General features: G+C 48.7%; 5 protein-coding genes across 5 annotated transcripts; 2 read left to right on the top strand and 3 right to left on the bottom strand.

The window, feature by feature from the left end:
- Positions 1-365: 365 nt before the first annotated feature.
- On the top strand, positions 366-5,242 carry POX_g09368 (uncharacterized protein; the record flags this gene model as incomplete). The annotated part of the gene is made up of 14 exons (XM_050118124.1): positions 366-575; positions 634-678; positions 747-909; positions 970-1,217; positions 1,278-2,328; positions 2,384-2,999; positions 3,057-3,331; positions 3,394-3,569; positions 3,621-3,714; positions 3,780-4,090; positions 4,152-4,358; positions 4,434-4,593; positions 4,652-5,088; positions 5,144-5,242. 14 exons carry the CDS (start codon positions 366-368, stop codon positions 5,240-5,242), a joined length of 4,092 nt encoding a protein of 1,363 aa, XP_049966268.1.
- Positions 5,243-5,476: 234 nt separating this feature from the next.
- On the bottom strand, positions 5,477-6,363 carry POX_g09367 (NLP effector protein 10; the record flags this gene model as incomplete). Its single annotated transcript, XM_050118123.1, has 3 exons — positions 5,477-5,969; positions 6,032-6,155; positions 6,258-6,363. The coding sequence occupies 3 exons, from the start codon at positions 6,361-6,363 to the stop codon at positions 5,477-5,479; spliced, it is 723 nt and encodes a 240-aa protein (XP_049966267.1).
- A 1,657-nt stretch (positions 6,364-8,020) lies between these two features.
- POX_g09366 (Endoglucanase-4) lies at positions 8,021-9,251 on the bottom strand (the record flags this gene model as incomplete). Its single annotated transcript, XM_050118122.1, has 2 exons — positions 8,021-8,901; positions 9,065-9,251. 2 exons carry the CDS (start codon positions 9,249-9,251, stop codon positions 8,021-8,023), a joined length of 1,068 nt encoding a protein of 355 aa, XP_049966266.1.
- A 2,261-nt stretch (positions 9,252-11,512) lies between these two features.
- On the bottom strand, positions 11,513-13,306 carry POX_g09365 (uncharacterized protein; the record flags this gene model as incomplete). The annotated part of the gene is made up of 1 exon (XM_050118121.1): positions 11,513-13,306. One exon carries the CDS (start codon positions 13,304-13,306, stop codon positions 11,513-11,515), a length of 1,794 nt encoding a protein of 597 aa, XP_049966265.1.
- Positions 13,307-13,892: 586 nt separating this feature from the next.
- POX_g09364 (uncharacterized protein) lies at positions 13,893-14,942 on the top strand (the record flags this gene model as incomplete). Its single annotated transcript, XM_050118120.1, has 1 exon — positions 13,893-14,942. The coding sequence occupies one exon, from the start codon at positions 13,893-13,895 to the stop codon at positions 14,940-14,942; it is 1,050 nt and encodes a 349-aa protein (XP_049966264.1).
- Between the last annotated feature and the right edge of the window lie 781 nt (positions 14,943-15,723).

The raw sequence follows: 15,723 nt of genomic DNA, 5'->3' as shown, positions 1-15,723 counted from the left end.
AAATTGAAAGTGTCGGATCTGACATCTCCTGTAATTCCGTAGTGCGACGTTCGAACTAAATCGGAGAAGTCACCCACTGCGAGCGCTCATTTGTTCAAGGAGCATTTGTTGCGGCGAGTTAATTCCGCTTCGGCTCCACCTTTCGGTTATACGGATTTGCAGTCGGATGTATGTGTAAATAGGAGACCCGTTTTGTGTCATGGTCCGACGAGAGGATGGGATACATAAATTGAAGGGGTCTGTTCGATCTCCATAGCTCCAACAGCATGATAGCCTTCGAAAACTCTCATCCCTGCATACGACTCCTCGAACAGTCACTCATTTAAACAAGCCGTCAAAAGCGCGATCATCAACTGTTTTCCGGAATGCACACTTCATCTTCGGGAACAGCGACCCCCATTGATTTGGAAAATGCTGAGCCAGAAGGATATATACGCAAGCATTTGACCGTGACTTTCCGGGATCTTAATGTCCGAGTGAACGCATCCAATGCAGCTCTGGGCAGTACGCTTTTGTCTGTTGTGGACCCTCGCCAGCTTTGCAACATATTTGCGCGCAAGCAGCAACCTATGCGGGTAGGATCAACCTCATTAGACAAATATACACGCTCTCAGTACAAGCTGACAACGGCAGACCATTCTCAAAGATGTGTCTGGTCAGGTGAAGCCGGGGGAAATGGTAAGTACTTTCGGTCAAACCAGGCGATATATTATTCAGATGGACTGCAATACTTACAAAGAACTTAGCTTCTCGTTCTTGGCCGCCCAGGTTCGGGATGTACATCACTCTTGCAGATATTGTCTAATCACTGGGAACAATTCAGCGAGGTCGAAGGGGACCTCAGGTTCGGGAGCATGGACCACAAAGCTGCGAAGCGATTTCGTCAGCAGATTATGTTTAACAACGAGGGTAAAACATGACATCGATTACACAGATTTCCCATTTTCATTCATACTGATGATTCTTTAGATGATCTGCATTTCCCCACGCTTTCTGTTAATCGTACGTTGAAATTCGCTCTACGCAATAAGATCCCCAACAAAAGACCGGCGGAGTTGGCCACTCCCGGAGACTTCATCATTGACAAACGCGACAACATTCTCGAATCTCTTGGCATCGCCCACACAAAGAAAACGAGAGTTGGCAATGAATACATTCGTGGTGTATCTGGCGGCGAGCGGAAACGAGTCTCACTAGCGGAGGTGATGGCGGGACAGGTAAACTGTTTCTGCAACCCCTCCGACACCAATCATCCTGGCTGACATGGCTGTGAACAGAGTCCCGTTCAAATGTGGGATAACCCGACGCGTGGTCTTGACTCTAAGGCGGCGCTGGAGTTCGCGCGGCTTTTGCGAAAAGAGGCAGACGAGAATCGAAAGACCATCGTCACGACAACATACCAAGCTGGGAATGGCGTTTTTGATACCTTTGACAAAGTCTTGGTGCTGGCTGAAGGCCGGGTTATTTACTATGGCCCACGACTGTTAGCAAAGGACTATTTTGAGTCTCTGGGCTTCGTGTGTCCCAAAGGCGCGAACGTAGCGGACTATCTCACATCTGTCACTGTGCTGACGGAGAGGATGGTCCGTTCTGGCTGGGAAGATCGGGTTCCCAATACCGCAGAGGATTTCGAGTCAAGATATCGGGAGAGTGATATCTACCATGGACAAATGGGCTCTATCTACCCTCCGGAGAAGCTGAGTCATGAGACCGATGACATCGATCTTGCTGTTAGAAGCGAACAGCGGAAGCAGCACTTCCCCCGCAAGCGAGGTGTCTACACAGCAGGACTGTGGGATCAAGTTCGCTCTTGCACATTGCGACAATTTCAAATTATGTGGGGTGACAAATTCTCCCTCTTCGTCAGGATTTTCTCCGCCATCATCCAAGCATTGGTTTGCGGGTCTCTCTTCTATAATCTACCTAACGACAGTGGTTCTATTTTCACAAGACCCGGTGTCCTTTTCTTTCCTGTCATCTACTTTCTCTTGGAGTCAATGTCGGAAACCACAGCCTCTTTCATGGGCCGTCCAATTCTCTCTCGCCAGAAACGATTCGGATTTTATCGCCCAACGGCCTTTTGCATCGCAAACGCCATAACCGATGTTCCAGTTGTGACGATCCAAGTTACTTGTTTCTCGCTGGTGCTGTACTTCATGGCAGCTTTGCAAATGGACGCAGGTCGGTTCTTCACCTACTGGATAATTGTCATTAGCCAGACTCTCTGTTTCGTTCAGCTTTTTCGATCCGTGGGCGCTCTTTGCTCGAGATTTGGGGTTGCCGCTGAGCTTTGCGGACTTTTATCTACGGTTTTCTTCGTCTACGGAGGTATGTCACAACAAATTCCACATCAGTTCTCTATGAGACTAATGAAAATCCACAGGCTACCTCGTCCCTTTTTATAAAATGCGAGTTTGGTTCCGCTGGATTTTTTACCTAAATCCTGGCGCATATGCGTTCGAGGCCTTGATGGCCAACGAATTTGTCGGCAGAGAACTTGTGTGCAAAGAGCCATACTACATCCCATATGGTCCCGGGTATCCAGATGGACCATCTCCTCATCGAGCTTGCTCGGTAGCTGGGAGCAACGCGCAAGGCATAATTGATGGCGCCGCATACATTCGTGAACAATACAATTTCTCCCAAGGTCATATATGGCGGAGCTTTGGCATTATTCTCGGTTTTTGGTTCTTCTTTATAGTGCTGACCTCCTTGGGCTTTGAAATTAAGAAAGGCCAGAGCGGCTCTTCGATGCTCCTATACAAGCGTGGAAGCGAAACGAATGGGAGGCTTCCTGTCAAGACAGAAAAAGCGGCGAATGATTCCCATGAAGCTGCTACTTCAAGTGCACCAAAGCAATCGACATTCACCTGGCATGACCTCGACTATCACGTGGCCTTTAACGGGGAAAGAAAACAGCTCTTGAATAAGGTTTTCGGTTTCGTGAAACCTGGAAATCTTGTTGCGCTGATGGGAGCCTCTGGTGCGGGTAAAACAACGTCAGTGAATTTGATGGCCAATTGAAGATTTAATTTGCTGACACATTTCAATTCCAGTCTACTTGACGTTCTTGCCCAGCGAAAAGACTCTGGCGAAGTGCATGGTTCTATCCTCATTGACGGTCGACCTCAAGGCATCAGCTTCCAGAGAACAACTGGATATTGTGAACAATTAGACGTGCACGAGCCTACAGCAACTGTTCGGGAAGCTCTGGTTTTCTCGGCCCTTCTACGACAACCTGCCTCTGCTTCTCGCGAGGAAAAGCTTGCATATGTTAATCACATCATCGATCTGTTGGAACTTGGAGACATTGAAAACGCGCTCATTGGAGGTAAGAGTCCTGGAGCTTACTGCCGTAAGGACCAAATGTCGAAAAGAAACTAACTTCAAAAGTGCCTGGGGCGGGGTTGAGCATCGAACAACGGAAGCGGGTGACTTTGGGCGTGGAACTTGTAGCTAAGCCCTCTCTGCTCTTTTTGGATGAGCCCACTTCTGGTCTTGACGGACAAAGCGCCTTCAATATCATACGATTTCTCCGGAAATTAGTGGATGGCGGTCAGGCCGTGCTGGTGAGTGATTTTGATCATGAAGTTCGCTCTCCAAGTGCTGATTGAATCCAGTGCACAATCCATCAACCCTCTGCGGTTCTTTTTGACGCTTTCGACGGTCTCTTGCTTCTTGCGAGAGGTGGAAAAATGACATACTTTGGAGAGAGTGAGTTCGAACCGAAATATGGAAGCCAGAGTCAACCACCAGATCACTGATTGTTTGAACCTTAGCTGGCAATGAATCCAGCAAGATTCTCGATTACTTTGCTCGTAATGGTGCACCATGTCCCGCCGGTGCCAACCCAGCCGAGTTTATCATCGACGTTGTTCAAGGCGGCAACCAGCCTGAGAAGACCGACTGGGTGGAGACCTGGAATCAATCCCAGGAACGGAAAATGGCCCTCGCCGAACTTGAGGCCCTTAACAAAGCTGGACTGAAGGACTCCTCTTACGTGGAAGATACTGCACCATTTGCCACGAGTCATTGGTTCCAGTTCAAGATGACTACCACCCGTCTCAGCCTCAAGATCTGGCGATCTCCGGTATGCTCTCGTCTTGCTGATAACTTTACTCAACTCGCATCAGGCTAATCTTGGATATCAGGACTACATGTGGAACAAGCTGATTCTCCATATTTTTGCTGCCTTGTTCAGTGGCTTCACGTTTTGGAAACTTGGCGACGGCACATTTTCCCTTCAACTGCGACTGTTTGCCGTTTTCAATTTCATTTTCGTTGCGCCAGGTTGTATCAATCAGATGCAGCCATTCTTCTTGGCGAACAGAGACATTTTCGAAACGCGCGAGAAGAAAGTAAGTCTGCAAGCGGATGGCTGATTTTCATCCACCTGGAAAACAACTTCGAAGGTCACTGACCTTTGGCTCCAGTCCAAAACTTATCACTGGATCGCATTTATCGGTGCTCAAACAGTGGCTGAAATCCCCTACCTGATTGTCTGTGCCACATTGTATTTTGTCTGCTTCTACTTCACAGCTGGCTTGCCTATCAAAGCCAGTATATCTGGCCACTTCTATCTGCAGATGATCTGTAAGACCCCGCCATTTGTCTCATTTTCTGTCTCAAATAGTGCTAACGCCCTGTTCAGTCTACGAATTTCTGTACACCTCCATCGGCCAGGCCATTGCAGCATATGCCCCGAACGAATACTTCGCAGCTGTTATGAACCCTGTTCTACTCGGAGCAGGATTGGTTAGCTTCTGCGGCGTGGTGGTTCCGTACAGTCAAATGCAGCCATTTTGGCGTTACTGGATGTACTATCTGGACCCCTTCACCTACCTTGTTGGTGGTCTGCTCGGCGAGATTCTGTGGGATGTCAAAGTTGAATGCGAACCTTCAGAATACGTCACTTTCAGCGCGCCCTCCGGTCAAACATGTGGCGAGTATATGGCAGACTTCCTATCCTCCCAGCCAGGCTACGTTCTCGACTCAAATTCCAGCACTTGCTCGTTCTGTCAGTACGCTACCGGTGCGGAATATGCGCAAACCTTCAATCTACAGGCAAGGTATTATTCGTGGAGAGATGTAAGTAACTGCTCGGAGACGCACACCAGGCTTGATAACTGACGTCTTGATCTAGACTGCAATCACTGCGCTATTTTGTATTTCTTCATATGCTCTTGTCTTCCTCATGATGAAGCTACGCAGCAAGAAAACTAAAAGCGCACGGTCGGAATAGAAGGAGAAGACATAGATCTGAAGCTACCCTTACGTACATAGTGCTAAAGAAATATCTCAGTTCATTGTTCATACCTCAGATCCCTCGTAGTGCATTCTTCATTCTTGCCGTAGGCTTCAGAATCCGTGATCCAGAAAGCGCACAATCTTGCAATGATCTGACATACTCCACGTTGCGGACTGGGCCTACCAGGTTTCCATTCGCTCAGTTGGCCCAAGTCTTCGGAGGCAGAGTTTAGAAAGTAGCTGCTGCAAGGTTGGAGGTAAAGTGTTCATCATTAAAAGGCACGTTTGCCTTCCCAAAGTCCGTAGAGTCCAGCGCTTTGCGAGCGGCCGCCGGCAGCGATTCCCACGCAATCAGTGGCTGCTTGCCTCCTTCTTTGCTAGTCAAGCCGCATTGGTGGTCGAGGGGCCAGGTGCTGGAGTACTTAATCAAGGGTGTGGTGCCGCTGAGAGTGAACCCATCCTTGGAACAGTCCCAACCACCGTGGGCGGAAGGACAAACAGCAAGGATGTTTCGGGCGGAGGTGCCTGAAGATTCAGATAGCCAAACAATAACCCCCTCCCAGTCATGACGGTGTCCCAAGCCTGAGGATGGCTCGTCCTTGGGCATGTACCACGAATACATCACTGCAAAGTGCTTCCCAGAGCGGGCACTGCGAACGTAAATCTGGCCCTTACTGCTGCTGCATTGACCATTGGAAGCCCCGGTAGGCTTTAAGCCGCCACTAAATTGACGACCCGGTCAGCTTCGGTCGCCTGGCCTTTTGAAAGGATCGCCATCACTTACTTGGTATTACCCTTCGAGTCCACTGCGGGGAATGGAACACAGCCATTCTCAACGTAAAGGGCGGGTTGGTAGGCGAGGTACACTTTGCCAGTTGTGCCCGAGGGCACGGTTTGAGGAAATCCGTCTATGATATAGAGCTTATTTAGCCTATTGTTCGACTTTGAGAAGCAGGGAATGCCCAGAAGAGCATTTTCCTTGCACCAAAACACGAAGACAGCCAACCTACCGATCTTGTCGTTTCCGACCGTTCCCCGACTGACGAGCTCGGGGGTTGGACTCGCCGCCGCGCAAAAAACGAGGGCCAACGGATAGAACAAGCGAGAGAAAATCATGGCTGGAAGTATTGTTTGAGGCGAAGAACTGCTTTAGAGAAAGGATTGTCAAGGTAAAGAAATACTTGAGACTGTTTGATCTTTGTTAGTATTTTGAAAGGGTCTCTCAAGTCCTTCTTATACCTGGTCACACACGATCCTCCAATCTCTAACAACTGAAGCATTGGACGCAACGCGCTGTGGCGAAAACCGTGTCCCATTCAAAGATCGCCAAACACTTCGAAAGGACCCCAAATCGGTCTGGGGGCTGACAGAGAAACGAACCCCCTTCCTGAAAGATTTTCTCAATCTCACGTTTGTTGATTCGTCTCCGAAAGAGTCTTCTTGGCCCGAAATTGTGGGGAGTGACAGAGAAAGAGGGCGAGATAGAGCTCTCGGTCTGGTTGTGCTGCATCCGCTGGTGGAGAAGATCTTCCAGTCTTGGATCATTCCTCTTCCATAGGGCTGGATCACAGGTACCACGCGCGATTAAGCTTGTGGACATCACTGTTATGAAGATGGTGGGGTCTGAACTATCGCTCAGGTACTTCCTGCGCCCTTATGTGCCCAAATTAGGTACAACTGCAGAATTGACATGAATGTTCACCAACTACGACAAGCAGCGAAGAATAGCCCCAATTTTCTTTATGACAATCCCTTGCAGCCTGATATCAGCATATTTCTTAGTGTCTGTCCAGGGAACGAACCGGCAGACGAGCTGGCGAGGAGAGAAGCGGGGACCGCCTCGTCATCGGACCCCAACATGGTTCTTGCCACCTGCACGGGCGAAGGCCGTGGCGCGGGAGGCCTTACAAAAGATATAGAATCTGGACTCATCGGAGTCGGGGCATCAATGGAAATCTGCTCCGCAGTGTCTTCCTACAACCCATGAAGGCAACTTTTATTCGCCCACGAGAAACTCAAGAGGGCGAAAATCGCAATGCCTATACAGACACAGATGGAAAAGAGTGCCCTCGTAGTGTACCTTTCTACGATCAGACAATAGAGAGAGGAGCGATTGGAGGAGGGCTACAGGAGGAACTAGCTTAGTGCAAGCTATATTCTACGCTATTTCCCAGAGTAGACAGGCCTACCATGAGGAACTCCTGGCCAATACGCCCGGGGAGCCTTTTAATCCTGGGGGTGCAGTCTACACAACGAGAACGGTAGGGTCTGGAGGGTGCACTAGGTCCCTTCAAGGTTGGCTAATTTCAGGTTGTCACGACCACCACGCGGGTGTGAACTTACCACCCGTAGCTACTTTCGAGTGCTAGTGGGCCTCTTTTCTTGTAAACATTGACTGGTTCTAGAATACGAGTATTTTCGGGGGGCCCACCCAAAAGACCCACGGGGCGGTACAGCCTAGGGACTGAACACGCACAAGGTAGGATTGGACAGCTATCGATATATTGAACGTTTGAACATCCTATTTATAGTAGCACAGATCCACTGAAAAACTGGATCCTAGTTACGGACTTCTGGCACTTTTACGAACTTGATGGGCTATCATGAGTGTCAACATTGAGAGATTGGTCATATCGGATCGAAAACCACAGACAAGTCACTGACATCATGGCCATCACAGACATTGTTCTCATGTGCATGCGATATTTGTAGATGACCGATCGATATTCAAAGTCACCTCCAACTCTCCTCTACAATCAGCCCCAAAAGTCTTCTAACTAGTCGGGACACATTGAGCGTAGTAAGGGTTGTACGAAGTACATGTCGCCTTGGCGGCACATGCAGTAGGACCAGACCAGCTGAAGCCACCGCACTGACCGTACACTGTCTGAGTACCCCCGGAGCCAGAGCCTGATCCTGAGGATGTGGTGGTTCTTGGAGCAGTAGTTGTGGTGGTCTTGGTGATCAAGGTAGTTGATGATGTCGTGGTACTCGATTGTCCCGACCCGGGACCAGCGCTACCTGCGGTTGTGGTAGGGGCAGCACCAGACCCGGTCACAGGTGTACCAGAAGCTGTGATGGCCGAGGTCGCTTGGGCGATAGAAATAGCACCAGTGTACGGAGCAGGTCCAGGGATGGCGTAGCTTGCCAGAGATTGGTAGATATTCACCAGGATGCCAGGGTCAGTGGCACGGTACAGCTCCGTACCTAGGACGCCTGAGGGCTTATCTGAGCCGGACCCAGTCACTTGCAAATTGAAGCATTGGGGATAGTTTTGAGCGCCATCTTCACTGCCTGCACTGTGTAAGGCGATGAGTTCATGTCTGAGAACGTAATTTCCCGGTGCAAGTTTGGGGGGAATCTCCACCATCCAACTGTTGCCGTTGGCAATCATCTGGTCGTCGCCCCAAGTGCCGGGAGGCGTACTATCGTCAACGAGACCCACTCCGTCGATTTTGAAGAATTTCAAGGTTGTCTTGTCCACTGTTTCACAAGAGCCACCGCAGTCTGCAAGATAAGTGATTACAGGTCCGTGATGGGTCTCTGGCCAAGTGGTCCACTGAAGGTTTATCTTATCTCCTGCAGCGACAACGACGTGACCCTTCGCATTCTTCGCATCCTGGTGGCAGATGATATCCGGCGAGCCAAAGTTTGCTAGAAAACAATCGATCAGTCCTATGCCCAAGTACTGAAAGACCCTCGATGTCTGGTTGCTCGGCTAATGATGAAGACCCGAGCCATGAAAGAGCCAAGAGGCTCAACTTCCAAGTATATGACTATCGCAATGAGGTGAACTTGATTGAAAGATTTCACTTACAGGGCGTGACGAAACCATTCCCCGTATTCGGGGTACCCCAAGCGGCAACGACTGGTGGGTTCGACAGGTACGGGAATGAGCCGATGTCCCATCCTTGGTAGGACACTCCGTTGACGACTATGTTGGAGACATGGCCGTGGCCAGCTACTAGCTCAGCCAGCAGTATCGTTGCCAGTGCTTTGAACATAGCGAAGTATAATCGTAGTGAATGGATCGAAGGTAGCCTTTCGCTGCTTGCTCACAAAAGCTCAGGCTGGTGAAGAGCAGCGAATGCAGCCACTCTTATAAATTCTGACGGGCTTTTGCCCAGACTTTCTCGGCTCTTGACTGCATAATTTGATAGCCAGACCTGGCTTTGCCGGCTTTACGAGTACGAGGCAAGTGTCTGATTGGGATTATTCTTCCGTGAAACAGGCAGTGTGGTATCAGATCTGAACGTCATTGGCGCACGGATCGTACATTCATACGATAAACCCTGGTTTTCCAGGTTTCGGCACGAAGCGCTAGACTGCTTCTCCAGGCGCTAACTCCGTGTCGAGGTAGGAATCGACCCGATGCATCAGAATTTGGGAACTGGCACGTAGGAAATACTTCAGACGTGGCATGTTTCAAACCGGTCAGGGGCCACTTCAGAGCCGGTAAAATGGAGCTCCAGTAGGACGGAGAAATTGAACACGTCTCTTAAAATCGGGCCTCGTTCTTCTGATCTTATGGCAAGTCGTGACTTTGGGTGGTGAAGAAGTGAGTTTATTGGCTGAGTGGACCTGGATTCACTCCAGACATGAGTCATCAAACTTTCCCACAAGTCCATCGTGCTCGTTACTTCGATCGGGTGATGTTTCGAAGAGTGGAGATTTGACCTGTCATTACACAAGTGCTCTCTCAGGTCCCAGTCCGATGCAGCCTCATGTAGACTAGTGTGTCGACGTCCGCAGTGAATTCGGTATTGGAATGATAGTAGGATGGGATGTGCTGACGCTAGCAGGTCCTGGAGAATGCAAGCGTCAACAAACTGGGCTGAAGAAACCCCAGAAATGTGGAGTCAGCCAAGGCTCTTTTCGTAGCATCAACGGGGAAATCTCCGTCTTGATCTCGATTCAATGATTACCCGAATCACACTAGACCTGCATCAGTGCTGCAGTAGTGGCACATGGTCCTGTACCCCGCATTCGTTTGGCAGAAGTTGAAGGAAGCGATCTAGGCAAAACGGCAGTTGTTTCACCTCATCCGCTTTAGACGGCGATTGTGTGTGCGCGCTACATAGCTAGGATCAGTTTCTTTTGCTATGCGTTGAAAAGTCATTCTTAGGTATTTTTTTCCTGACATAATTGACCACCTTCTCTTTTGTGGACTCGGGTGATGTTCTTGGTGATTATAGGCGGAATCTTCTTTATGACACGATTGGCTTGAATTTTGAGCGCTCTTCAGGGAAATTACTTTAAATGGAAGGAGAACATGGTTAGTGCTAGATCAATTGTAGAGAAGATACACATAGGAAGTCAACCCCTGCTTTACCATGATCAGTCAAGCCCTCGCGCACATAACTGGCTGGCCCCTCAATCACGAGACGAAGCAATATCCTGCAGAACACAAATGATGATAATTAGAAACTGGTATTCATTTGAATCATATAGAAAATGTCAGAACTATGCGCAATATAAAGTTGTGTCATCTCACTATCTAACGAAGATTTAATGGCACAGACACGGAATAATCCTTGTTCATTAACGTTCAGGTAGATTTCAAGTCCCACCGCAGGATAGATGAGCATCGGAGGAGCTTTCGATAGCCTGGAAAAGGGAAGTTCGCAGCGGCTGATGCAAATACAAAAGATCGGAATCATCTTATTCATTCAATTTTTGGCAAAGACTCTAGTTCTCCATCTTCTAAAGAACTTCCGTCGTCGTTGGCTCAACTACCAGAACAGCAGTTCACCGGCCATGAGGGTGACCACAGTAGTCATCTGACTCACACCATCCCGAGCATGGAAAGGTGGAAGGCAGGGTGCGCTGAATACACATATCGACAAAATTCCAAGAAAGTTTCCACTCCTGGCGCGCGACGCGACTAGCAAACACCTCTCCAAAATTTCCGTTCGCCGCTACAACGCCAAGAAGACCGTGCTTTTTCTCTCACATATATTTGTCCTCTAGGTTTTCGCCCAGCAAAGTGTCGCTATAGTCAAAAAAAACCATGTGGCCAGATTTCACTTTGCCGCAGGCAATGAAGCCATTCATTCGCAAGAACGCCCCCGACACAACATCTCTGCACGGGCAGCTACGACCGAGAATATGGGACTTGGTGCCTCTTTTGATCTGCAGTAATAAGTCTTATCATCCTGGAGGCTGCTGTTTCTACCACACACAAAAGAATTGACGACGTTGCCAATGCCTCTGTTCATGAATGACCTCGGGCAGATTGATATAGGTACATGAAAAAGCAATCATTCTAGCTCAAAGGGCTCACGAGACCATTTTGGGGTCTTGCAGGTGAGCTGACATAAACGAATGGGCCATGTTGCGGGACGCCGAAATTTTTCCTCCGGCTTCTAGGGACCACCTCATTATCCAGCTCATGCCAGGTGTCACGCTTCCCAGCTCCCAACTTCAAGGGCAAAAACTCTCGTTGGTATCTTGGCGAGGTATGGGCTGGGCTAACATTTCTCGGTGGTACCCGAACTGCCGCAAATTTGGCTTTACGCCGACGACGGAGGTAAAACCAACCGATCAGCATAATACTGACAAGGGCGACAGCGCCTCCGCCGGCCCCAATACCCACAATTGCACTAGTTGGGAGAGCAAAAGTGCTTCTTTCTTTGGGAGAAATTTTTGGAGAAGTTGATGGGATCATTTCGGTGCCATTCAGTGAATCTGGAGATGGGAGAAGAGTCCAAAAAGACGCCCAGGTCGCTTCCCAGCTGTCTTTGGTGCCCGTTATTACCGTCTTGTCCGGTTTTATATCAACAACATTCCTGAGGAAGCTGCTATCGGGTCCGGGAGCTTGGGCCAGAAACCAAGATTTTTGTAGCCAGTGCACTCCATAGAAAGTGGCTTGGAGAAAAGCCCGTCCTAAGACAGGCTTACCATCGGTGGGCATGAGAGGAAAGTAAGGTGTCTCCACTTCTGTCAGTGGGGCTGTGAGAGTGAGGTTCAGGAGAGCAAATGCAATCTTTATTGTCAATTTCTCTGTGTTCAGCCCATTCTTGACAAATGTGAGAGCCAGATAGCTTGGAGAGGTGATGATCTTCGAGTAGTTCTCGTTATTCGTGTCCCAGATGTACAGGCCAAGGTCTTTGTGATATGTCACAGGCAAATTAGCGACAATCAAATCGCATGTGCTCCGAGGCGGATAGATATACGGGTTTGTCGCGTCAACATCGACAATCATGTCAGAAGACAAAGACGCATTCGATTTGGCGATCAAGCCGGTAATTTTAGAATTGCCCCACACAGAACCTCCCTCAACAACCCCTATACCAATGTCAAGTAGTACGATTGGCAGGACTTTGTTGTCTATTGGCTGCACAGATACCTCACCGATGGCTCGCTTTTGGTCATAGCCGCCAAGATACAAAGAGCCAGGGATGTGGAGGCTTGGAGACCCAATGTGCATTCCAAACGAGTAGGACGGTATTTCACCTTGCTCGTAGATTGCACCAGGGACAGAGGTACCATTCACGGCGGGCCCCATATAATTGGAAAATTTCTGGTTGATGTCTAGTGCCCCCAAAGAGAGAAGTCCCACCTCCAAAGGATACGATTTCCCGCTAGGGTAAGTCAGATAACCTTGCTCAAGAGCGACAATGTTGGAGTTCGAGGTTTGTAGTCCGCCAATATTGACAGTGTCCAGAGCGCGATAGGTAAAGGCTCTGAGAGGTACCGCATCGCTCACGCCCCATTGGAAGTTTGTCCAAGTCATGCGAGGCTCGAGAGTGACAGATGTATTGTCCCAAGTATAAGAGCCAAGTGGGGTGAATACACCAGCATCTTCTGCATAGCAGTTAGATGATAGGGTGGTATTCTTGCATATCGTGTCTAACAGCACGTAGCTCGTCCATACGGATCCAGTGTACAAAGCAAGCTCTGCCTCGTGCGTGCCTAGGTATACTGTGATAGCATTCCATGGCCCGTCAGGCCCAAAGCTCGAACTTGACCAGGTCATGGCCTTTGGAATCTTTGCGGAGGCATGCTTCAAGAGCGGCAACCAGAGCCAAACGGTCGGAAATACAGTCAAGTAGTTCATCCCTAAGTAAAGCAAGATTGTCAATATCTGGATAACGAGACAGAATGAATCTTTGGAATTTGTTGCGCGAAAAAGCCAAAATTCAAACATGAGCTACTTTCTCACATAAAAACCGTCTGGAAATGAATACCACTGGGGACAAATGGAAGGCTGCACTTCAATATCTCACACAGCTCAGAAAACACTCGATGGACGGAAACAACAAGTCGCAACGTCAAGAGTCTCGCATATGCGGATATGCGCCCTAGCGGTGAATATGGGAAAGGAAAGACAGTCTCTTTAATTCAGGAGCGATCGACTCTGATTCAATCAGTAGTATATGGTAGCTCAGCCTCAGTCATTTCCTTTGATTGAAAGTGCGAGGAGTCGGGGCTCCGTGGTAGATCGGCTAGGGGTGAAGGCATATGTGCATGTTGAGCTATCAAATCCCACTATCAGTGCCTTGCGTATTATTCGAGCCTAGAGGATAAACTGGTCTGAAATATTTTGGCGCCAGCTCGTATGTGCGCGAGTAATTGCTAATTGGGTGCGATTTAAGCGCCCGAATCCCTGCAGGGAACCGGTGCCACCCTCACAACGGCCCAACATGGCCCAGCATGTCGATGTCCTGGATATCGGCAGACAGGACACCTGGGATACATTATCATTATCCTGTGCCCCTGCTACTGCTGCTCGGGATCTTTCTGTGTTTTCCTCGCGCTCTCCGTTCCTGACTGAGATGGGATTTATATCCAATATCACACTCAGTAAAGATGTGTGTCAATTTCCGGAACTCCATAAAATCCACGCTGGACTACGCCACCCATCAACAATGACAATCACCCACTCCTTGGTTCCGGTTTTCTCACAGGCGAAACCATCGTGCTTCAATGATTTACTTTATTCGAGTCCATTTTATGCCGAAAAGCTGCGATTGGGAGAGTATAAAGAAGACCAGGATGTTGACTGGGAACAAAAAGAGAATATCGTCTATTGGACCGGGTCTAATACAGGGGGTCGATCAACCGCTGACAACTGGCGAGACTTCCAGCGCCAACGTTTGGCCTTGATGACTATGAATGAAAGTTTACCGGTCAATTTACTACGTCAGGAGCGGCGACTGACTGCAAAAAACTCTGAATGGGTCGAATTTGAGTCTTCTATTGCGGCCATCACAAATTTTACCCGCGTACGAATTTCTGCAGTCATCCAATGTGACTTCCCCGCATGCAGGGAACAAGAACAGGAGCTGCATATCAAAGAAGGCCAAAGGGACGATATCTCCGATGGCTACAAAGCTCGCTACAATCTCGATCTTGGCGGCAACGGTCTGAGCGGGCGCTTCTATCGCCTCCTCATGTCTAAATCAGCAGTTCTCAAACAGACTCTTTACCAGGAGTGGCACGACGACTGGCTCATACCTTGGTTTCATTATATCCCGATCAGCATGGATTTACGAGACTTTCCCGAAATTGTTCGGTATCTGACTCAGGAGCCTGACGGCCGGGCTTTGGGTGCACGAATCGCCAAAAATAGCTTTGACTGGTCTCGTCGTGTGCTCCGCAGTGAGGACATGAGGTTGGTTTGGTGGCGACTGATGCTGGAATATGGGAGACTGGTCAATGATGATCGCGACAAAATGTCATTCAACACATGAAGCAGCTTTTCTGATAACTGACCTATATTGTAAACGCTAGTCGTTGAGGAAATGGAGACATTTGTCATCCCGAAAATTCCGGAATGGTCTTTCGCCCGACATGTCTGTCTTGCAGTGTTGAATCTAGACAGGCACTAATTATTGACTGTGGTTCGAAAATGGCAGTGAAACATCCTCCACGTTCTAACGCCACTCAACTGTTTGGTGCTGCTACTGATCAGCCAGATGAAAAAGTTGCAAGTGAATGTAGTGCGTCTTCGCAAAAGGGTCAAGGTTGAAATATTAGAGTAGTAAATATCCCTTACCGTTGCTCGCTGGCGAGCGGCTGAAGCTATCGCGGAGTTTTTCACCTCTCCAAAGCTACTCAGCGAGGATGAAAAACGACATGAGGCTGCTTCTTTTACGCATTCAATCACAACTCTATGTCGAAAATGTATATTCGCAGAGGGGAAATGAAAACCCCACCCTTCTCCTCCACTTTGTTTGGCAGCCGAGACCCCATCATGGTACTAAGGACTATAGATTTTCAAAATTGTTCTTTGATTTCTGACCTGTGATATTGCAATATTGTCCACTACATCGATGATATGTAGTCAGTAGTTTATTATTTTGCAGCTTAGGAAAAGACTCTTCGTTTTTCCTGCTGAAGTTGACGAAGAGGATCTACTACAACCATCATCGAAGCATAGGTTAGCTCTGCATCAGATTCTGAAAAGAGACCTCGCATTTGGTTTGTTAATTCGACCGTCAAGATCCTTTCACAAAAGACGCCCTAGTATAT

This window comes from Penicillium oxalicum, chromosome VII (genome assembly GCF_001723175.1).
Source record: "Penicillium oxalicum strain HP7-1 chromosome VII, whole genome shotgun sequence".
Classification (NCBI taxonomy): Eukaryota; Fungi; Ascomycota; class Eurotiomycetes; order Eurotiales; family Aspergillaceae; genus Penicillium; species Penicillium oxalicum.
This window is presented reverse-complemented; position numbering and strand designations above follow the sequence as displayed.